Source organism: Lycorma delicatula, chromosome 9 (genome assembly GCF_047948215.1).
Source record: "Lycorma delicatula isolate Av1 chromosome 9, ASM4794821v1, whole genome shotgun sequence".
Lineage (NCBI taxonomy): Eukaryota > Metazoa > Arthropoda > Insecta > Hemiptera > Fulgoridae > Lycorma > Lycorma delicatula.
In genome coordinates, this window is record NC_134463.1 from 91699120 (window position 1) to 91724126 (window position 25007).

The window sequence follows — 25007 nt, forward strand, 5'->3', positions numbered from 1 at the left end:
TATATTACATATATATGTGCTACAGTAAATTTGATTAATCCAGTGATTATACATAATTACTGGTAACAAATTTTTTAAAGCAACTACAATTCTGCAAACAATGCAGAATGAAAACAATAATTAAGTATTAATAAATAGTATTTATCAGTAAACAAAATGTTTATAACAAAATCTTACCTGCAGCGCACTGCAATGCAAGGACGGAGGAGGTTGCTGTGCACTACAGGTTGAGCTGGTTATCACAGACAATGAGAGAGAGATAGAATTAGGGTTCAAGAGAGTTGAAAGGGGGCCAGCTCTGCACCCCTCTCTTCTCCCTAGACCCGTGCCTACTGTGTGGCGGCCACATTTGGCCTCAGACTTACTGGGGTAATCAGAACAGCCACAAGGCTCACAGCCTGCAAACAGAAAACAGGATTATTTTTAATAAAAAGTAAATTTGTATATATATATATAATATAAACTACATACACATTAACTATAATAAGTTTAGTGTTGAGATTTATCTCTTGATTTTGATTTCAAGGTAATTGAAAATATTTAAATTTCAATGTAAATGGCAGGAAATACATAATAAATAATTGATCAACTGAAATTCACTTCTTTATAATAGACCCAATTATTACTTCTAAATCCTGTGATGGATCCACAGTGGACCAGCACCCCCGAGCAAGGCTGTAACAGGCTAAAGTTTGCATAGATGCACAATTCAGTTTGATTCACTGCCTGGTGCTGTGTAAAAATAGAAAAGATAAAGAACAGACCATGTCTTATAGATCAGTATAATTATCAACATAAATATGTTAATTAAACATCTAACAGGTACAACCTCTGATGATTTCTCACATGCAGAATTACAACAGTAGTAATACCAAATGTTAAGTTATTTAACAATTAAACATTCCTTTAAATGCTTATACTAAAAAATATTTATTTACATTATTATGTTTTAGTGTTAAATAATAAATACAGACAAAGATTAATATAGTGTATTATATATTTTATTAGCTATTCCTTCTATTAAATATTATTAAATTTTCTAACAATGTTAACTGTGTGGAGTGGTAATGTTTCTGCCTTTCATTCGGTAAGGATTGGTTTCAATTCCAGTCAATAAGCTTCACATTTTTTAGAGCCTGCATTACTCATGTAATCAGCAGCTGAAATCAGGTAGTTAGAATGCAAGTTACTGGAAAACAATGAAATTAAACTTCAGTTATCTCTTGCAATTTTGAAGTCAGTGGACAGTTAATAATTTATATCTTATTCCTACTTATAATTTAAAATTTCTGTCTAAAATTAAAATTAAAAAAAACATTCTTAGACTAACATATGAAAAAATATAAAAACGTTAGGCAATTTACAAAAATTGAAAGCACATGAGCATGTTCTAAAATTCACCAGCGTATATGGAACATGGACACGTAACATGTATCTGTGAAAAGCATAAGGTTCCCAAACTGGTAAATTTTGTCATCAGGTTGATGACAAAACACAAAATGTGTTGAAAAACCAGAATCTAATCGATTAATGAAAGTAATTTGAACAAGATTTTCTCTTTGAATTTATAACTGTGTATCCATGTTAAGCAATATCTGTATGTACAAATTAAAGGAAAAAACCTTTACCTGTGTGCGAAGATTTGATTCTGGTCGTGTGGGTAGTAATGGTGACGCCCCTGGGCACAAGATGAGGCGACATAAGGGCTGCCGCCTCTGCTGGCGTATTATTCTCATTCACGACGGGACTTCCATCAACTTCTGTGTCCTGAACAACAATAATAAACATGTACAAGACTTCCTTTTTAGAAGGCAGAAACAAAAAATTTTATTTAAGAAATAAAATTTAAATTATAATACAAACATGAGGTCAATAAATTTTCAAGTATGTGAAGAAGCTTCCCAATATAATAATAATAATAGTTTTGTTTTTTTTTCAATGATAACAAATTTCAATCTGCTAAATTAAATAAAAACAATTATCAAATTCAGAAAATTTACGTTCAGTTATATAAGCTCAGATCTTAAGCAATAAAATTTAAACTTCTACTAACAATGGACGGAAAGAGTAAAACAAAAACAAAGATGTCAAAAGTGAGACATTAAAAGTTAAGTAATAGTTGTTACTCTATTTTAGGAGAAAATAAAAAATTAAGATAAGAAAAACCTTGGCACTTAAATAAAATTAAACAAAATGAGTACATAAATAAATGACTCATCCTTACATTTTATCAGATGCAACTTAATTCTAGATCTTACCCTAGAATCAGGCACTTGGTCGGTAGGAATTGTGGAACTGAGTGTACGCCCTGCTAATGCTGTGGCGACTAATACAGCTTCCTCCTGCAAAAAAAAATATCATAATAAACTTCTACATTTTTGTTACAAAAAACTTAAATATATATAAAGCAATAATAATTAGAATAAGAACAACACAATAAGAATTGTGTTGGTGAGGAGAGGGAGGAGACCTGTTTCAACTGCAATGGACCATGCCACTGGGGGAGGCTGATTACAAGAGCCCAGGCAAAGCGTTCATCTTTTAATGTAGAAGGGCATTGCACTGGCGGTGGCTCATGCCCCAAGGGAGACAAAAAGGGAAACCAGGAAGGCGTACCGGTCAATCTTTGGCATGTTGATGTAGGTGGTGCAACTTAATATGTATCACTTATTGGCACACAATATGCTGGCACAGCATGTCTCAGAGGCGGGCGCGTATATTGTACTTGTGCATTATGTACTTATATGTCTCCAAGCCATATATCCACCCTGTCCTGGTGTGAACTGGATAATGTCCAACGGTAGCACTGCTGAAATCTGGTCATGCACATCTCTGTTAATCCAGGACACACCCATCGGGGTATCGGATATGTGATGGCAAGGGTTGGCATAGTGTAACACTATTTGTGCTACATCTCTCAACATACACATACAATGATACAAGGAAATCCTGGCTGAATTGTCACACATGCCGACCGACACTTTTCACTGGCGATTTTAACGCCTGGTCAGTGATGTGGGAATCTGTGATGATGGACACGTGCGGCAGAGCTAGACACGGTCTGCCTCAACAGAAGAGGAGCTTACACATTCAGGAGAAACTTGATGGGATCCGTTGGAATTAACTGTGCGAATCCCAAACGGGTGGGTATCTGAGGAGCTCACAGGTAGCGACCAACAAGGGATCACAATGATAATTTCAGATGTTGGCCCTGTGATTCAGACCGCCTATGTTTTGCGAGTGGAGTACTAGGGACCGTGACCCGGAGACCCTGGCCAAGTCTTTCAACTTACAGGATATACAATGAGCTACTACAGCAAAGGACACGGCTTCCCGCAGGGCAGGCTGCCTTGAGAATGTTTGTTCTGAACTCCACGGTGATAGAACAGGTGGAGCCACCACCCACTTGCTGGTGGATCTCTGAAATAGCAACAAAAAGTGTCAAAGCACGAAGGCAGATGACAGGGGGGGAGTACCTGCACTCCCTGAGAGCAATATACACTGCGCAATACAGAGAGAGCTGGAAAGCTGTCACGAGAACTAGAAAGCTGTCACATGTTGTATGCAAGAGTCAAAGAAGAGGGCCTAAGGAAAGTTAATTTCAGAAGTGGATACTGACCCATGGGGGAGGCCCTTCAGGCTTTTGATTAAAAGGGTGCTAAGACCTAAAGCCCCTGTCTCTTCGTCTTTATTATATGGGGGGGTCTTAAAAAAAAAATGAATCTGAAAAAAGGCCGATGGAGGAGGTAACGAGAACCTCCAACCCGCTTTACAAAGGAGGAGCCAGTGGAGGAGTCAGGTGCTGCCAGGTAAGGCAGCACCTGACCCAGACTTGTTGCCAAAACTGGTAGTGATGGTGACAACAGCCCAGGCTGAGCTGAACACCTTTCTGAATGTCTATAACGCATGTTTAGCAGAGGGAGTCTTCCTGGACAAATGGAAAATGCAGCAATTGATTTTGGTCCCTAAGAACGGCAAGGACCTTACACTCCCTTTCCTTCTACCGGCCACTGGCGTTAATAGATACACTGACCAAATTCCTCAAAAGGATGCTTCGGCAGAAGGTAACTACTACAGCAGTATATGAGGTAGGTGGATTCTCTGCGTACCAATTTGGTTTTCGCAGAGGTAGGTCCACCATGGATGTTGTAGCCATGGTCTACAAGGCACAGAGGATTATAAGAGGCAGCAGGGACAAGATCTGCATCCTAATAAGTGCTTGTGAGAATTGCTTAATTTCTCACATCCCAATAATGAGTTCACTGGAGAGTTTTGGGGTCCCTATGTACCCAGTTCAACTGGTGTGGTCGTACCTCATGGGACGTCGTCGATTTGTTCTCCACCTGACAAACAATCGGTTGAACGGAGACTTTACAGAGGAGTTCCACAGGGGTCGGTCCTTGGACAGACTCTGTGGAATCTTGCCTTCAACGATGTCTTCCAGGTCCCTCTTCCTCAGGACATGAAGCTGATTGGGTATGCAAACAATCTAGCTTGCTGATAACATAGCAGAAGGCCATCTCTAAGGCCTGCGACTTGTTCTCTGTGATACAAGGCTGGATGGCTGGAGTCTGATTGATGCTGGCCCCGGATAAAACTGACGGCGTGGCAATAACAACTGCCAGAAAAAGGCTCACATTGACTTTTATGCTGGAAACAGGTGATAACAAAGCATCTGAGAAGGAGAATAGAACGCTAAGGCTTATTGCCGGCCTCCTTCCAAACACCGGTGGACCAGCTCAGCAGCGCAGGAGATTACTTGTAGGGGGTTGCATACTCCATGTTATTGTACGGTGTGGACCTCTCACACGGTGAGGAGATCAATATGAGGATGATAACAGCATATGAAATAGTATTCAGGGAAACCATAGAAGTCATGGCTGGCCACATGCCAATAGATCTGCAGATACTTATGAAAAAAAAAATCAGGGAGCAGATTTGCCACCACCTGACAAGAAGAGAAAAGCTCAGGAAATTAAGGACGAGCTGATGATAGAATGGCAAGAAAGATAGGACTGGTGAATGCAACGGTTCATCGGTGATGTAAGAGCATGGTGTGCGAGGCTCCATGGCTCGCTGGAATACAGTCTTACACAGTTCCTGGTAGGCCATGGGGGACTTTATATCTTATCTATTTCAATTTAATTTGTATTACACTGACAGTGGTCTGAAGTGCGGGGTTGAGGAAACTCTACTGCACACATTTTTCCAGTGCCCAAAGTTTATAGAAGATCACAAGGTAATGCTTGATGCACTTGGACGAGAGACCATGTTCCAGCACTAAGAAACACCCAGTGGGTCCTGATTAATTGAGTGGACAGCTGGAAAGTCGTAGAAAATTTTGCTAAAAAGTTACTGGTGAAAATGAGAGCAGAAGAAGAATCCCGTAAGGGAAGGAGACATCGAATGGTGCAGGGCCGAACAGGCTCACCACCAAGTGCCTAGAGGGTCTGCTGGGCATTTAAGGATCATTTTGGCGCAATGACAACATGGGCACTCCAGATACTGCACCTGATGACATTGTTACCCCACCCTCAAAAGTAATGCCACATAAGCAGTCCCAGAAGGGAGGAGGGAATCCATGGGTGGAGGTTTAGTCATCATAGGTACACATACGCAAATAACAACTTGCAGAACCTGATAGCGAACCCCAACACTTAGTACATAAATGGTATTCCTCCACCTCTACAGACAAAAAAAGAAAAACAGACTTTTCTGACAAAAAATTTTTTTCCAAAAATAAATACAAAATGTGTTGAATCACAAGCAGGGTAAAAAAAAATGGTTTAAACAGTACCCTATGCAAGAAGAAATTTATATTTTTTCAAAAAACATTTTTCTAATTATGAACCATTATGTAACATCAATAAACACAATCTCAACTGCAAGAGGAGAATTTACAACCTATTTGAAATGGAATTCAATGTAGTCAACTCATAATTTTAATTAATTTATTTTTCAGTATTATTACAAAATATCTTGAATATTTTTTTATTCAGAAACTTCAAATACTTTCTACAGCAACAAAAACCTTTTTTAACTGAATAAAAGGTAAGAAATTATTTTTCAACTAAGAAAAAAATATTAGTAAAATACATTTGAATGAATTGCTACTAAACAATGATTCAAATGATTTATCACTAACAAAATCAAACATAACATACTTTTATCTATTTGTTTTCTGATAAGAAAGTAATATCAACGATAAAATAATATAACCTGGGTGTGAAGCATAAATTATTACTTTAAATATTCTTAATTACTAATTAAGATTAAAAAAATAAATGTGTATAATTAAGATTAATAAAACAAAATTACTTTACAATATCTTCTGTAAGAAAGGCTACAGTAAATTTCTTACTGAAAATATTTACTTCCTTGTACGACGTAAAGGAAATATTGTGATCATGAAAAATTTCAGTTTTCAGATTTCAATAAATATATCCATTTTGACTAGTTTCAGCATAACAGCTGTACATAAAGACAAACTACATATACATATGTATTTCATATGACAAACGATTAGACATAGGATGTAAAAATTTTGGATTTAGGACTGTTGTAACATCTAGCTGTGCACTTCTATTTTTGGTTGCAATCAACTTAACTAAGTGTCCAAAAAAGCCAAAATTTTTTGGATTTTGGACTTTTTCTTAACTGTAGTAATAAGCCCTCATTGAGAGCTTTTCAACAATATATCATACGTAGTACATTTTCATTGGTTCTAAAGTTATAGCCAAATAAAATTTTAATTAATGAAATATTTTGATATTTGGGAAGGTACATCGATTTGAATCAAGACTTTCATCTCATTATTTTAATTTTTTTTTTTTTTTTAATTGAAATATATTGATTTATTAGTATTATTAACCTCTGATTGTAAAAAAAATTACATTAAATAATAATTCAATAAAAAAAAAATATGAAAAATATCAGAAGTTAATAACAAAATAAAATTGTATGTACTTTTCATTTTAAAAAAATGTATATATACAATTTAGTAGGCTTACAAGGAAGTCATGTGTTGTCCACATCAGATTTTTTATTACATCTTAAGAAAAAAATATTAGTTATTATTATTAGACAGGGATATAAAGGAGAATGGATTAATAAATGCACTGCATTGGATTTTGTAAACTTAGCAGTGATTCTTAAGTAAATATTAATTAAATATCCACGCTATACTACCATTAAATTAACAAGTAGCTTTTAATCACATTTGGACCAACAGACAACACTGATTTTGATTGGGTCAATATAATGGAGCATCAGAACAAACTAGGAAAATGAAATTTCAATGTGGAAATGATAATAATTATGAAAGCTTCGGAAAATAAGTAGAAATATTAACATACAATTGGTAAGTAATATATTATTCATTAATATAATTTTTTTTTTTTAATTTCATACCACACAAATGCAGTTTCAATTAAAGATAACACAATCATAAGGCAACAATATTATCAAAAAAAGTTTAAATTAAAACACTCTTAATAAATATAAAATTTCAATATTTGAGAAAATTATTCTTACCTTGAAATTTTGTACAAAGGCATTTGCTTTAGAAGAAATCTCATATGAACTAGATTCGTTTGGAAACATTGGGTCCTCTCAATATTTCTTTGGCAGGCAATTAATATAAACCAAAGTCTGGAATAAAGTAAATAAGTAAATAAAAAATAACATTGAAGAATTTTTTCTAAAAATTACAACAAAAAATCAATCTACCCAAAAAAAGTGAAATGTTATTTTATATGTTACACAAATTAACAATCAATACAAAGAAAACAGCTAATATAAAACACTATTAAACAGCCAATAACTTCTGTTAGTTTTTCTTTTAATAGCTTTTAACTTATATTCAACTGAATAGTTTTAGTGTATCATCATCATCCTCATGTGGTATTTTGCCTGCTGGCAGGTCCCTGACAACACTGTTGTCTCTTATCTGTTTCTGTCCCATACTTTTCTTTTTGTCTCACCATAACCCCTTTATGTCATTTATTAACTTCAGCCTCTTCTTTTTTCACCTTCAAAAACTGAATTTATTATTGCTTTTCCCCTAATTTTGTACGTCAGATCCAGTTTCTTTTCATCCTTCTGTTACTATTGTTCTACCTTCATTTACTCTTATTAATACTTTTACGTTACTTACTCTGTCCACCCATTTTATCTTCTCCATCCTCCTCCAGATCCTCATCTCAAAAACCTTTTAACTATATAAAAGTATACTTCACCATTGCATCTTATTAATCTCTTACTCAGGTCCATATCACTACAGAGGTTTTTCCTTTTAAAAAGGCTTCTTTTGCCTCTGTAGCTCATCCTAACCTCTTCTTTACTCCTACAGTGTTCAGTTAGTACTGTCCCCAGATATTAGTATCTTTTTACTTGTCCTTATGCTGTTGCAACATCTATCTTTCGTCTTATTTTCCTTCATAACTCTTTTTTTTCAGATTTATTCATCTCCCATATTCCTTCATCCCTACTTTCCAACATTTTTATCATTCTTTATAACATCTTATGTCTTTAGCTACAATCAGCAGATCTGACACAATTAATATTTCTTCCACTTATGCTTACTCCTTTTTGGCCATCCAATACTTCTTTCAACATTTCCTCAATATAAAGTGTGAACAGTATTGGTGTGCCTAACTCGAACTAATTTGTAAGATTCTCATTTACTTTCACTGCTGCTTTTTGCTACATATACAATTCTCTGATCTATCAGTCTCCTATCCTTCCAATCAACTCTCTTCTTTCAGAATCTCAAATAAATTTTCCCACTGTAAGTTCTAATGCCTTTTCCATATCTACAAAACTCGAACTCAATCCTCTTCCTTTTTCGTAACATTTCTCTCCAATCATTCTGATCAGTCCTACAGTTTCTCTTGTTCCTGTTCCTTTTCTGAATCCAAACTGTTCTTCCCCAGCATTCTCCTCCATTTTTGAAATCAACCTTCTATTCATAGGGATCTTGTAATTTTCTTGAAATTTTTTTGATGGTGTAAAGACTTCAGTGGTTTTCAGAAATTCACTGTCTTTCCACTAACAATTCACGACTGTACTCTTAATCAGCTGTGCAATACTGTTGTGAGCGAGGCAACTTGATCAGACAGCAATTGAACAAGCCGTTTTATTAATTCACTACAGGTTCCAAACTGTCAATTACCCAATATTTGCAGAGGTTTGCCTTAATGTAAAAGACACCTGGTTTAACCAGACATTCAGCAGGCTGAATCTGATCCACCACAATTAGCACATTTTTCTTCCTCTTGATAGTTAGTATCATTGTGACCTTCTTTAGATCATGCACATCTGTAGTTTTCAGAGCAAAATGTAGTGTGACCATACCCATGACATTGGAAACATTGCTATGGGTTGGGGAAGGTCGTATTCAAACAAACAGGTAACCTACTCTTATTTTCTCCAGTGGTACAGGAAGGTTGAACATTATTATAAGAAAGGGAGTACGTTTCTCCATTCCACTGACACTTCCCATACCTTGGGGACAAAGCTCATCAGCAATCTTACTAACATCTATCTCCAAAAACTCCTAGCAAAAGATTACTCCTCAGCTGGTGTTCAAGGATTTGTGGCATACCACTTTTATATTGATACCATCCATGTTGGTAAGATGCAAGAGTGATACTCTGTTCATCACTAAACGTCTTGACCAGTATCAATCTATCTCTCAATTTCCTGAATTTTTTGGTGAACCATCTAAACCTGTTATTACTTTATCAGGACAGGCAAGATCTCTTGAAGAAGCCTGATTGTTTAGGAGAACTACAAATCTGATGTTTTTATACTGTGGGAGGAATCCATCACTAATCTTCCATAGAATTCTTATCCTCATCAGACAATGCTGAATGAGGTTTCTCACATGACATCAAGTAGTGGTTTTTTCAGATGGACCCCTAATCATCCTAGAATTCTTTTCAGGACTAGTTATTTTGGTCCCACGAGCACCAGGTAAATATAGGACCAGACCTCTGCAGATCCCAGGCATACAGAGGCTACAGCTACATACAACTGGGTTCACCTAGGTGCCCAGAGGTCATCAGTTAAGTCTCACTATGTAGAGCCGTCCACCCTTCGGTACAATAGTATCTGCCTTGGGTCACGATTGCAATTCGTAGTGTTACAACACCAACAAGTGTAAGTGTCAGAAGAGACAGTGTAGGATGTTGTTGTGTTGCTGTGGAAGGGTAAATGTTGTAATTTGCATAGTGTTCTCGGTGTGGTGCATGTGTTTGGTGTAAAAGGTTCACTACTAGCTCAATGTGTAGTCTGAATAAAAAAACTACATAGACTAGGACCGTGGGAAGGCCAAGCCCCAAAGTCTTGAGCAGTATGACTCCTTGTCAGGGAGTGTAAATTCTTTGTATTTCTGTCAATATTTTCATCAGCTCAAAATGTTTAATATAATAAATATTTTCATGAACTTCCTTTTAATTTATAAAATACATGTTTTGATGTTTTTCTTATTAAATTGATCCTTAAGAAGAAATGTTTTCCTCAGAAATCATTCATACTTTTACATACATTTTAATACAAAAAAGGTATTTCTATAATAATAAAAAAAAGTAAAAGTAAAAACATATACTAAAGAATTTGGGAAAGCACAATGGACAAAAAATTTGAAAAGCAAAAAAAAAATTCACATTAATTCTGATAAAAAGTAATTATAACTTTGTAAAAGTTGCAAAGAAGCTAACATTCTATATTAAATTCACAGAAATTGTAAATAAATAAAGGTATTTCTGTAGTGTTCTTGGTATTTTATTTGAGTGTCCTTTTTTGTTCACATAACTGTCATCCAGTTTTATCAACTTATCTGATTTATTTTAACTACATCTTTCATAGTTTCTGTACAGGAGAATTTTCAAAAAATGAAAAACAATCCAGTACAATAAAGTACTGCAGAAAACACATATGACTGTTTCCAAAATATGTTGAAACCCAATGGCATTAATATCTGTCATTAAAAATGTAAACATGAGTATGTGTTGTGGTAAAGATAGATCAAAAGTATCTTTTAAAAAAAATAATTTTTTTTTATAATCCTCAACCAAGAGTAACCACCAATTAATAAGTCAAAACCATTCATGAATTAAATCCCAAAATTGCTGTAGTCATGGGCTCCATAAAGGAAAAAAGTTAACCACATAAGACAATTAGAAATCTCTATTAATATGCTACCCATACAAAACAGCAAAAATCTATTTTCAAAATAATCTGCAAACAACTGATAAAATAATACAATTAGGCAATGGTCTTTCAAATTTCTAAAATTTTTTTGAATTTCAAAAAACGATGAATCTCAGAGAAAATACACTAATCTGTTAATTAGTTTGATTAAATATGTATTAAGAATTTTTATAATTTATATGTGACTGTTGCCTAATAAACTAATGGTACAACTACTGAAACAATGTTATTAGTCCAAGCAGTATCTGTTATAGGTTGGACTTTTTCAATATGATGGCTAATTTTTGCTTTAATGCCTCTGGAATATAATCAGAAATTATTATTTAATTATGCACCAAGTGAAAAAGGTGCGCTTAAATTTTTATTAGACAAAATGTAAAAAAAATGGCAAAAATATCCATAAGGCCGAGAAAAAAGTTTTAGTATTACATTTTACGCACAATATCATCGGCTGCAAATCAAAAAATAAGTTATTGATGCAAATATAGCAATAACTGTCAAAAAAATGAAAAAAAAGAAAATTTTTGGGGAATTTTTTTTGAGTACTTATACATAGGACCTTGAGATTTTGCCTCAAAGAAACAAAAATCCTTTTCCAGACTTGAAATTTTGGGAAGCTATCTGGCCAATACTCATTAATTGTTTATTAATGTTTATCACCAAACAGTGATAACCACTTTATCACTGAACTATTGTGAATGACTTTAAATACACATTTAAGAGCATATAAAGTGACAGGAGAGAGGTAGGTAAGGTACAGGTAGGGAGAGGTAGAGGTAGCAAAAATACTTAATTATTCAAATGCTGAGCTCCTATGAAACTAATCTATCTCTGATGAACATGTTTTCATATGCTGTAAAGAAAAAAACTAATAATTTCAATCTGTTTTAAACACAATGCATTAACGACCTATATAATCACATTAGTTACCATCAATAATTCATTTTATTTCACCAACTGATTGTCTACTTTTTGTTTTTCAATAAAGCAAACTTAAGTAAACATATTCCTTACAAGTAGATAAAACACTAATTACAACATGAGGCAATTTTAAGTAAATACTGAAAAAACAGACCAGAGGAAAACAAATTTTTTTAAAGATATAATATTATCTAAACAAACCTCACAAACTTTATTTTGTTTTTATCAATGCCTTCAATAAAAAATTTTATACACCTAATACAGAATTCTCAATGCTTTCCAGGTTAGCAAAAACTGCACCAACGTCCTGATTAAATCATATAAGAGGTTTTTTTTATGTAGAAAGATTCTATTCTTTAGGTAATAAGAAAAAAATTACCTATTTCAACTTTACAACCAAAACTTCACATTACTTATTTCTGTTTACTTATTTATTTATGCAAAGTGCTTGTTTGTCATGTGCATTGTTACTCTATTAACAGATTTTGCTGCATTCTTTAAAAAAATAAAATAAGTTACTGAATTACTGGTAAAATTTAATAAATTTACCTAAAATAAACTTTTATAAAAAAAAATATAAACCCCTGTAACAAAAGCACACACTAACACCCTGCATAAACTTTACAATAATGTAAACTGGAAACTGATTCCACTGCATCTGCAATGAATGTTTCTAAAATAAAACCACCCATACATATATAAGTTTGCTTACCTTAATGACTAAGATATTAAAACTGGGCATCATGACCCATGCTGGTAGAGATCTGAAAGGCAAAAAAAAATAGATTAAAATCTAATATAATTGAACACAAGTATAAATTAAATTAAAACACGTAAAAAGTTAAATTATGTAAATATGAAATGTAAATAATTTATTCTAGTTTAGGAATTCACATGAAAAGTATAAAAAAAAAGCTAGCCTATCTATCCCTGGTGAGCCTGATCAATTTGAAATCTAACATTTCAGTAGGATACTTCAATATGCCACACAGTTCTACAAATATGGAATTGGTTCCTTAAATAAAGCCTAAGCACATTCTTCACAACTGAGAAAACATGCAGTTATTAAAACATATTTGAGGTGGTCAATGCAAAATCATTTAGTCACATGCTGCTCTTATTCTGAATATTGAATCTTCAGAGGAACTGTAAGAAAGATAAACACCAGTTAGTAATAATTGTGGACTTTTAAATTAACCTATTCAGATTCCCTTTTGCATAACTCAAACTTCTTCACCCTTTCTTTTCCAGAATATATCTGGCATGGCACCCACTATATCCATACATAAAAATGTAAGGTACTTCTACTTGATACTGTGTTACGTTTGGTGATTTGAGTTTAACTCTTTCATTTCCTATGCAGCGGCTAGAACAAGGCATAAACTGCAATTAGTACCTAATATTTAACTATTCCTATAGTTACAGCTAACAGAAAATGATGAGTGTAATAATTAAAAGTAAACTTTGTGTGTTTTCCTAATACTATTACAAACCAATAGAAAAGACATCGTTAAACAATAGGACACATACCTTTATCAAATAGCAGGATAAAAGATGATAAACCACACTATCTCTGGGATTCTAGGTTGAGTATTGTGCACGCGACTGGAAATACAAAACTATTACCAAAATAGTAATGCTATTCCTCGCAGTGGGCACAAGTTTAAGAAATACTTCCAAGTCGAAACAAACTAGAAAACCAATATGAAAATGGATAACAATAAATTTGTAGTCGCTAATGATTTTAATTGTTGATGCGACTATAAATAAAAATACTCACAATAAATTAATAAATAAAATAATAAAATTCATCATGAAGATAACTTTCTTTTGAGAAACTTAACTTCATATTGCAAGAATTTATTACAGAAAAACGTAATAAAAATAATGATATACTGCACAAAGAACTCATTATTATGATACTAATTCCTAACGGTGCAGTCACATCTCCAATAAAACTACTAAATGTAATAAATATCTTTCCTACTTCTTTTTAAAAATCCTGATTTAAAATTCAGAAAAATAAATTAAAAATTCTTAAGTACACCTATAAATTTTTAAACATTATCAACACATCTAAAATTACCATCCTCTAATTTAAACTTTTATCATTATTCACTTTTCTTAATCTTGCATGTACACCAGATGGTTGCTAAATTACTCATAAAGAAATTTACACACATTTTAAGTAACAAAATGATTTTTCTATTTATGTTAAAGGGACTTGTTTCAACTTCTATCAAATCTACCCATGATGCAGATTTCAATAAATAAATAAAAAATTGATAGTGAAATACACAATTACTTAATCAATGCCCATTTCTAGCTACCAATTGAGAATCAAATACACATTAAGATTTGTAAATAACAAATAACAAAGCAGGTGCAATGCCAGAAACTAACTTTTTACCCAACTTTCAACTAGTGACAAGTTTAAATTAATTTAAATATCAAAATTATGACTAATGATGTTGATGTATTATTATAGCAATTATCATTCACAAACACTTGACAGCTAAACGGTTGTTGGCAAATGATTAGTTCAGAAAAAGGTCTACTCTTTATGAAAATAGTGAACAAATTCTATAGAAGCGACACATTTTAAACCATAATAGAAATTATTCTAAACATAACCAAACAATTTGATACCACTTAAGAAAATATTGGTTGTAGTATAACAACATTTACACAGTACAACACCAAGCATAATGTCAACTTTTAATCTTTTTATATTAAGAAAAAAATGTTACAATCCAATATTAATAAAAGAAAACAGCAAAAATGTTGAAAAAACAGATGAAAAGTTCTTTACATAGTTATGTAAAAAATCTTGTAAAAATCAGAAAAAGTGTACACTGCATCATAAGTTAAGCAAAAAATTGTTTTTCTAAAACCTGTAAACAAAATTCAACATTGTTCAAAATGGTAAACAATCATACAAACTTCCAACAATATATGAAAGCAACTGTATATTAAAAGTTTACCAATGAGAGAAGGTTAAACATAACTTTCAAACAAATTATTCACAACTCATTAGTTAATACACATTAAATAACACATCATTTATATTGTGGGGACACGTGATGACTGGCTGCATTGTACTTTAGAAAACAATTATATTGTAATTACAATTACAAATACAGGATTTATTAATAATCACTACACTTTTACTTTCCTTTAAATGTAAGGAGTTTTTATTTTTGTTTAGTAATATCCAACTACTAAATGATGTTACTTCCTTATCAACATATTCATCAATAAAGCTCAGATTATAGGCCTATTAAACTGTACATTTGAATATATTTTCTTTGAGTATATAAATTACAATTAGAAACAAATAATAAAACAAACTTAATTAAGTTTCAAATTAGGCAATAACTGTTAATACATTACAAATGAAAAAGAGCACTTTTCACTCAAGAAGTGCTTTTCTGGTTCTTACTGGTAGGATTAAAAACTTGAAAATTAAAAAGATGTTACACCTTAGCTCAAAACTACATTAATTAGATCCAATATACAAAAATTACTGTTACACGTTTAACAAAATTTAATGTTGCTTAACTCCTTAAAACGATTTGCCTCTTGAGATAATTTGTGACTATAATCATATTTACTGTATATTTATTATGAAAACAACTTTCTAAACTAAATGAATAAACAAACACTAAATTTTCTTAGACAAAAAATAAAGATATTTACATAAATATTACTTCCAAGTACCATGTGGAGAATAGAAGGAATAAATTATTGTAAATTATCCACTACATGTACAGCACTCTAAAATTGAGAAACTGAAACAGAATAGGAATAATTACGGCTAAACATCCAAAAAACAGATGTTTAGGTTACATGGAAATAAATAAATCAACATATTTTTTCAACAGGGAGAACTCATTCTGAAAAAAATTCCACTAATCGCTAGAGAAAATAGAAATTTGGCCAAATTCACAACTCGAAAACTCATGTAACCTACGAAACCATGATCAACCAATAACATCCCACTAATAAAAAGTAATTTTAATTAATGAAGGGCACAGCATTAAAATATATACTTCGTTATGTACAGATTCGTGGTACAAGCAACTTTTAAAAAGTAAATAAAAAATGTACACAAAAAAATGTCCAACATACCAGAATGAAAAACGCAGTAACTAAAAATGGAGAAAAATCAAATCGTGCCTACTAAACGTTTACAATTAAAAAAAAGAATGGTTATTTTTAAAACAGCTCGAAAAAATTTCATAACCGTTTTCGGGTAATTCAACATCTGTTTTAAGCACTAAATACAGCGCCATCTAGCTACTGCAAGATCCCAATAACTCTAGAATTAACTGAAGTTTACCTAAACATCTGTACATTGGAAATATGCAAAGGCAAAAAATATTATAGTGAAAATACTTAAAAAATATTAAAATCAAATTGAATAAGGAACGTCTGTTTCGATGAAATATCATCCTAGATATTTCACCTAGATTACCGAACAAGATTAACATAAAAAAAAACCGAAATAATTTAACCGGTGAATTATAATCTAATTAATTATAGGAAAAAATACCAATAATGGTAAAACTGCTTTGATAAACTAGTAAGGGAAAAAATTTGTCTAAAAACAAAGAATTATATTACAAAAAAATAAATAAATAAATAAAACAAAATAACTCTCACTGAATAATCACCATAATAAAATTAACATATGTTGTAATGAAAACACTAAATTACACAATAAAAAACTTCCATAACAAAATGCGACGCACTGATTGCTTGAATTTCACCTACTAACTGAACGACACAAAATCACAACGTAGTTTTATATAACGCATAGACCATAAAATAAATACAAATAGCACGTAGTATTTAAAAAATAAAATATTTTTCAAAAGATACAGCAGAATAATTGACACAAATTTACTTACAACTCTTAAATGGCTGAAGTTAGAAGCCAAATCGGAGTTGTCCCATCTCGTAGGACATCGTCCTATCGCGACTTACCTACCCTGCTATTCTGACTAGCGTACACACACCCACTTTCGTTCAAGTCCCCTGTTTTCACCTTACATTATGAAAAAATTCTTACGGAACTAAAGAAACTTACTAACAAGTATGTTTTACAACTATTTTATAAGCGTAATATTCAAGTTTACAGCACTATATTACTTCATAATAACGAATTTCGAGGCTTTTTCAAATGCAAAGTAACTGCTATATTGATCGGAACGTGGCGTCGTCAGCAGTAGGCTGATCCAACAACCGAGTAAACTCCCCTCAATCTAGAGGAGCAAGAGTAGAGGGGTTATTTTAGCCCAGCCAGGGCCCCCACTACCGAAAGCCACCAGATACAAGGCGGTGAAATAGTCCCCCTCCGATAAAATGATGCACTCTCCATGTAAATATACTAGCTCAAAACAAACGTTCTATCACTGATAATATTTTATATCATCAATTCGTACCCGTAGAATCTTGCATACTAACAGTTCACACATCATGTTTTAACGCTCTTAAAATTTTTTTACCCCCCTTAAATTAACAAATCCTGAACACTTACTATACAGATAAAAAAATTGAAAACATTAGCTCTAAAAATTTACATAATACAAGATTTTTAAATAGTAGGTTACCGCCGTACTTAAAAAAAAAGGGGGGAAAGATGCTCATGACGCAAAACTGAAACTGTTTTTTTTTTTTAAATTCTAGTAGATGAAAAAGGAAACTTTTTTTCTTTCTCTAAAAGAAAAAAAATAGTACCACAAACCACATCCAGTAAAAAGGTGTACAATTTAGGTAAAAACAAACAGTCTGTTCCGCCTTCGACTAACAAGGGTGCATCATAATTATCTCACCCGTTTCAAAAATTTAACAACCCCGTTTTTATTAATCAAATCCGATTGTTCAATCGAAATAAACTTAATACAAACCATTTATATAGAAACGGATTTGTACAATTGTATCTTAACTATTTTACTATCTGCAAGTGAAAAAAAAAAGTTGTAAAGCACAAATACAACGAAATATAGTATTTTCAATTTAATAATGTAAATAATTATTAAAAATCAACTTGCTTATGAAAAGATAAATTTAAAATCGTGTTGGAACAAAAATATATTACTTTTTTATTTTTTAACTAACGACATGAAACGCAATCTATGAGAAAACTACAACACTATCATGTTCACCCACACCTCTTTAACAGCTTTGTATACTGCAGAAACTGAATGGAAGATGGCGAACGAGTAGGAATGGCGCAATAAGTCAGCGCACGAGCGAACGCACTCACACTCGCACTACACAACAATGTACAGCTGAAACTTGGCAACATCGCTGAACCCCTGAGAAATGAGAAAGCTAGCCAGCGCCTGTTGGCCTGTTTAGCTGCCGTTGCCACTGCCAGCAGCAGAACGAACCTCTACTCGTAAACCAGAACACAGATTACAGAGTACGCCCGAGAGTTTGTCACTGCTGCGACTACTAATCTGCGCTCTAAAGTAACCACAAAACAGACATTCATATAAGAGTAGCTTTTTCCATCAGATACGCCCGCACGTTAATCGGTATATCGTAATGCACATTTTTAACCCGATCTGTTAAATCTTACAACAATGAATATTTTCTTTTCAAATATTCTGATAAAATATTCTTCTCATAAATTAAGCAAAAATTATAAATTTGCATCGTTATAATTTCAATTTAATAAAACTAGACGCATAAGTAATAAGAATTAAAAAATTTATATAAAATTACTATCGGCTATTATTTTTTTAGTTTATTTATGAAACTCTTTAATTTATTTACGTCATTATAACTTCTGTGTTCTGCAAATTAGAAATTTTCAAAACGCTCTTTATTTTTATTTAACATTCTACCTTAGAGGGTTTAAATGTAAATTAGGCAACGTACTTCACCTATTTTTTGTAAATATATATAATGCGCTATTATATCTCGCAGAAATGGGTAAATATATATATTTTTTTATTTATATAAATAAGCAATAAAATAATTTTTCTTTACATATTTAACACGTTTCAGTTTTACTAACAAAATAAATACCAAATTGTTTATTCTACGGTTTCTTCAATGTTACATTACGTTTACATGACATCCGAACGTATTAACGTAAAAGTGCCATAAACAAATACTAGTTAGCCGAACTGACATGATGCACAAGTAATTCGCAAAAATGATAACCGTTCTTTCGAACGACATGCTGGAATTCATACACTCTTACAAAAGGATCTACTGCGCAATGAGCATCATTACTTTCACAGAAATCAAATAATACAGCGCACGTGCATCACAACCATAAGAAAAACCAGAGCGAATATTGTTAATCAAGAAATTAATATATACCAGTTTCGGTGAGTATAAGGCATTATATGTAATTACTCAAAATAGGTGAAATACGGTACCTGAAATTTCCCGGGACGGTTTAATAATTTTTAAACCCGCAAAGATAGAACGGTAAGAGTTCACCGTCGCTTTTACAGATGAAATCTATTAACATTTTACGCAAAGGTAAATTTATCCTTCCATCTTAAGTTTCTTTTTATACAATCTTTTTACTTTTCTTTTTTCACTCGTTCAACTTCAACTAAGTCACAGAAAATGGTATCCAGGAAATGTAAAGATGTTAAGAAAGGATAAAATGCAAACGGTCAATGCTACAATTCTTCGAAATTAAATAATGTTATTCGGCTCTACTTCGTACTGTAGTTAGCACTTGATATACTGTAGCGATCGGTGCAAGAGTACGTGAATCACTATACGAACAGAAAATAAATTTTATAGAAAAATTATTAACCAAAATTAAATAACCAACATAGTATATAAAACTGTATTTAGAAAAAATAATAAATTAGGAATTAATTTTCGATGCACCGGGGAATTCTTACAAGCGATTAAGGACATTAATTTCCTTATATTTTAGTTCAATTTAGCACAAGAGGCTCCAACAAGGTGTATTTTCTTGTCTACAACTGTGTGAAAAATCTATCGACTAACACAAACTACCTTACAATTATACTAAATATTAAAATAGTATAAATATTAATATCACGGCCGCTCTGATCGGGTAAAATAATTCGCAACTTTTTTTTTTTAAATGGATAACTATCTAGTTTTATACAATTCCAACGACAGCAGCATGGAACGCCGCATTCATAAGATGATTAAATAACTGCAGTTATAAGACAAAAAATTTCACTTTTCTGCTGCACGGGTATATATATATATATATATATATATATAAACATCTAAATTATTTGCAAAAATTAAAACAAAAGCCAACAGGTAACGTGGAAACTCGTAAAAGTTACGAAAGGTTAGTGAATTTCTATTTTTGAACATTTATAACAAAGAACAGCAGAAAGTCCGTCCTTTCATCTTTGAGTGCTTTGGAATTTGTTATAACACAAAACATACGATGCTGCTTATTCAGGTAAACACAGAGTTCATAAGCATTACATAACAGAAATTTAAATTAGAAGTTTACTAACATAATTATCAGGAAGGCCTAAGGGGTTTAGGTTTTGTTAATAAAAAAAAGTGTCGGAACGATTCAAAATTGACATATGGATATTTTTTCCTCCGAAAAAATGTCTAAACTTTACTTACAATCGATTTGTTTTTAACCAATAAGTTAATATAAACTTATTTTTCATCGATCGGTAGATTCCACTGATGACTCCCTCCTTCGATGTTTATACATCAACGGTTTGAGCTTCTAAGATAGTTACAATAATTCAGCAGGATTCAGTCTTTTCAATTTTCTAGATTAACTTTCTTCATCCTAGGGGTCGCGGTGAAATGAAAGGGGGGTTTCTCCAAACTTGGAAGAACGTTAACACACAAAAGCAAATTGTTCTCGGTGATAAAAAACGATTCCTATATTTAGTTTTTAGCGCAACCCTGGACAAAAAATCCTTTTCACAGAGGTAAGATGCGGCGAAAGGGATTAATAATATTTTCAATGCTTCTGTGAATAAATTTCCAAAATTTATCTAAATCTTCAGATGTGAATTGTAGTTGTAACATTTTATCGGCAAATATTTCAATGAACAGGTCGTGAATCTCAATCTGTAATTTAGCAGCTGCAACAGCATTTTCACTAGATTCAGGACCCATCTGTTCGAAAAATTATTTTTATCTTCCGAGAAATATTCCGTCGAACTGAAGTTTTAACTCGCGCAAATGGATTTCCATGCTATCCAAACTGTGGTGAACAATAGAGATTGGAAACATTAAAAAATTTTGCTTTGAAGGCGGATAATCCAGCTATCAAGCTTCTTAATGAAAGCTTAATGAAAAATGTTCACGTCCTTGTAAATTCACATTCAAGTCGTTTAAATGCGAAAATATTCGTACATCAGCTAACCACGCAAAGTATTCATTATTCACAAAGTTCAAGTACTCATTATTCTGTAAAAAAAAACAAAAAAAAACACCGAGAACGGCGTTTGTTTATCCTGGAAAAATATTAATTCATCTCGGAATTCCAATTACCCGATTTAACACTTTTCTCCGCGATAACCATCTGACGTTCGTATGGAAAAGATTTTATCTTTTTGCCCATTTCACCGCATAGTTTAGCACACATCCTTATCTCTACCAGTCGACTTTTAATAGAATTAACTATATAGCTATTATAGCTTTACAAAGAAGGAGGCAGTGTGTCTATTTCGACCTTTGTAAAAAAACTGTATTTTAATTTCTTCAGAAACCACTGTTCTTTCCTGTTATTGCATTTGCACTGCGTACCGCAATGCATTTTGTCCAATCTATGTTATAGCTTCGTACAAAAATATCAAAAAGGCACTGTCCTGTTGCGCGATCAAGTATTGACTTGAAAAACAACGTATTTTATTTGACTGATCATTCCCTATCGCATTCATAACTCACAAAACATAAGAACTGACAAATTTTTACCGCATAGTCACCAAATTGAATACTAAAAAATTCACTTTGACTCACTTGAATCTAATCGCGAAAATCGGTAGCCATGACATCGATTCGTCTTGATTGATACTGTGTCATTAGAAAGCGGAAATTTTTTCAATTCTATTTGCTTCTTTCACCTATAAAACACTGACTATGAGGTGTTCCGAGGTTTGGACATCTTAGTTACTCTTAATGCTTCAACATACGGTGCTTCAAGAATACTTTTATCAGTACGGCTTGATTTTCAAATAAAAGTTTGCTGATTTCTCAAAGTATGTAATTTTCTTTCGAAAAATTCCAAGGGTTTGCTTTTACGATCCAGATGTTTAGTTTCCAAGTGCAGAATTAATTTTGACGGCTTCATGCGTTCATCGGAGAGGACTTAAAAGCACAAACAACGCACTGTGGATTTCCATCCGATGAAGCAAAACCGTAATTTAAATATCTGTCATCGTATAATCTTGTCTTTTTACCAATCGATTCGTTGGAAGTAAGATAAGCTCACTTCGTTTTTTTCAGAAATTTATCCGTTGTTCAGAAGAATCAATTGAAAAAACGTTACACCGTTTGACCGCTCACTAAAAAGTAGGAAGCTAAATTATTATGATTTTCAATGAAACTACACTTTTAAAAAGTTAAATAAAGGGGCACACGTTCGCATTCGAAACTCAAATGACGTTCTACAATCCCTTACGCCTCTTTTATACGACTAGAGCACGACGTGTTCAAACGTCGCGCTATCATATGAATGTTCAAACATAACCGCTCTCACAGCGAATATTATGCAAGCAGACCAAATTGCTAAGAACACGTACACAAGCTGGAACCCGTAAATTGCTCACACTTCATACATGCATGTACGAACCCGTCGCTATCTACGCGGCTAAATATTTTTAACTATGTTTCATTGGGTTGGCGTTGGGAAAGGGGGTGTCGCGAAATATTCGTTATATATTGTCGCCGAATGGCTTCGACGGCACGTAATTCATAACCTTGTAGTGGCTCTGTAAAGGGCCTTTTTTGGCGTTAACTCTGAAAAGAGCTGTTGGATCCGGAAGATGGACTCCGACGAAATCGGGGAGTTGCGGCTCGTCCATTGAAGTCCGACCGGGCTTTACCTCAGCGGCAGTTGGGTCCTCACTACAGCGTGGCCCCCAGAGCCCCGCAGTGTCGGGTCGGCGCCGGTGTTCCTTCGCCGGCGCGGTTCTACCCGAGCAATCCCACGCTGGGCCGGCTCCTGCTGCTGAGTCGGCCGGCCAGGGCGATTGAATCCCGGCGAGCTGGAGCGGGAAGGTAGCGTACGCGTCCAGAGGGTCCCTTGGCGGGCCGGCCAGGCCTGCTGCTCCGGAGGGGATTTTGGCATCCGCCGGGAGATCCCAGTTCAGCGGGCCAGGGAAATTCTTCTTCTTATTCTTCTTCATCCATCTTATTCTTCTTGGTCTTCTCCAGATGGTGGTCGACGATGAATTGCCTTCACTCTTGTGGTGTACGCTCATTTATTGCAGCCTGAGAGTGGTGGGGCTGCAGCGCCGTTATAGCGGGAGAACTGCGCGGCGGTAGTGATGCTTGTATCAGCGCGTCCGTATACTGCGAGTATACATCTATATACATATACATCATATTGCATCTCGTGTTCGGCCGCCGATATTAAATTAACCATATATGTGATAACAATATATTTTTTTACTTTTTGAGGGACGTGGAAGTAAAAAGAGTTGAGAATCACTGTTCTAGGTGTTTCTCGGTAGTCTAAACAGTTTTTAGTTACGGAGTTTTTGTGGTGTAACAAAAACGCAATAACCCCTTTCACAGTTTTATTTCACATGTGAAGCGATCGATTAAAACAAACCTCATATCTATGTGAAAAAAATTATATTTTATATTTCTGTAAAAACTGTTAACAACTTAAATTGGAAATACGGCCACATAAACTAAGACTTAACCGACACCGAAATTTTAAACACACGTCTTTCCGCCCATTTTTCACGGGATAAGTGGTAGACAGATTCGTCAAGACAAATATCTTTTCTGATGCCAACTTACGAGAAAAATGTGAAATGAGAAAATAATATGTAGCTCGTGAAAAGGCCATCACTCCAATCCAGAATATCTTATTTTATTGTACACTATTTTTTACAGCACAATTAACTTAAAAGAGTAGCTAAATTCACCTAGAAATAACGAAATGAATTAAGTACGAGTTCATTCAGTATATTTGTCGATTAATATCTCTGCCATAATAGAAGAAAACGTTAACTCCCCGCTAACAAAACCTCTTTGGCTTTTGATGCGCTCGCGTCACTTGGCCGTAACTAACCTTTCCAGACAACCTTGGGCCACCCTGGAACTTAGAGGGCAAGGGAAAAATTGGCCACTCACAAGCGGCGAGAGACGCATTGTCGGACCGTGTGGGAGTTCCTTGATGCGGTTGCTTTGTTCAACCGACATCAGTAGTTTACTTAAGGGAAAGACTCTTACCGCACTGCTGTGGGAAGCTAACCTACAGATATATGGTTGGCCACCAGACAATTAAGGCTCCAAGCGATTTAATACGGTGGACAGGTACTTGCTGACATTCAGCGACCTAGGCGTGGCAGGGAATTGCTGTCTAGACGAAGTAAATTTTAATTCATGGATGTCATATATATTTTTAGTAGTTGAAAGGGTGCGCCTACCATTTTAGTAAATATATGACAAGTAAGCGGTTGGGACACGTAAGCCGGTGGTGTATGGCACCGCGCTTAGTCCGCTCACGCTGTTAGGTAAGCTCTAGGAGCTATTTAGGACACTGGTCGCTATCTGTTTCGAGGCTCAGTAACCGTTGTGGCACAGACATTAGGTATTCTGCTTTAGGGCGACCGAATGGGGTGGTAGCGGGAGAAATGCCAAGCAAATCAATTTTCAGACAACCTTTTGCACTTTTAATATAAAAAAGTACTTTACTA

General features: G+C 33.9%; 1 protein-coding gene across 1 annotated transcript in view; it reads right to left on the minus strand.

Annotated features, from left to right (window-relative positions):
• The window catches only part of gw (trinucleotide repeat containing adaptor protein gawky), a 170297-nt gene that overhangs the window by 73423 nt on the left and 71867 nt on the right, over positions 1-25007 (minus strand). The window contains 5 exon segments of the mRNA XM_075374674.1: positions 178-398; positions 1629-1767; positions 2259-2342; positions 7534-7650; positions 12848-12899. Coding sequence (XP_075230789.1) covers positions 178-398; positions 1629-1767; positions 2259-2342; positions 7534-7602 — 513 coding nt within the window. The 5' untranslated portion in view covers positions 7603-7650; positions 12848-12899.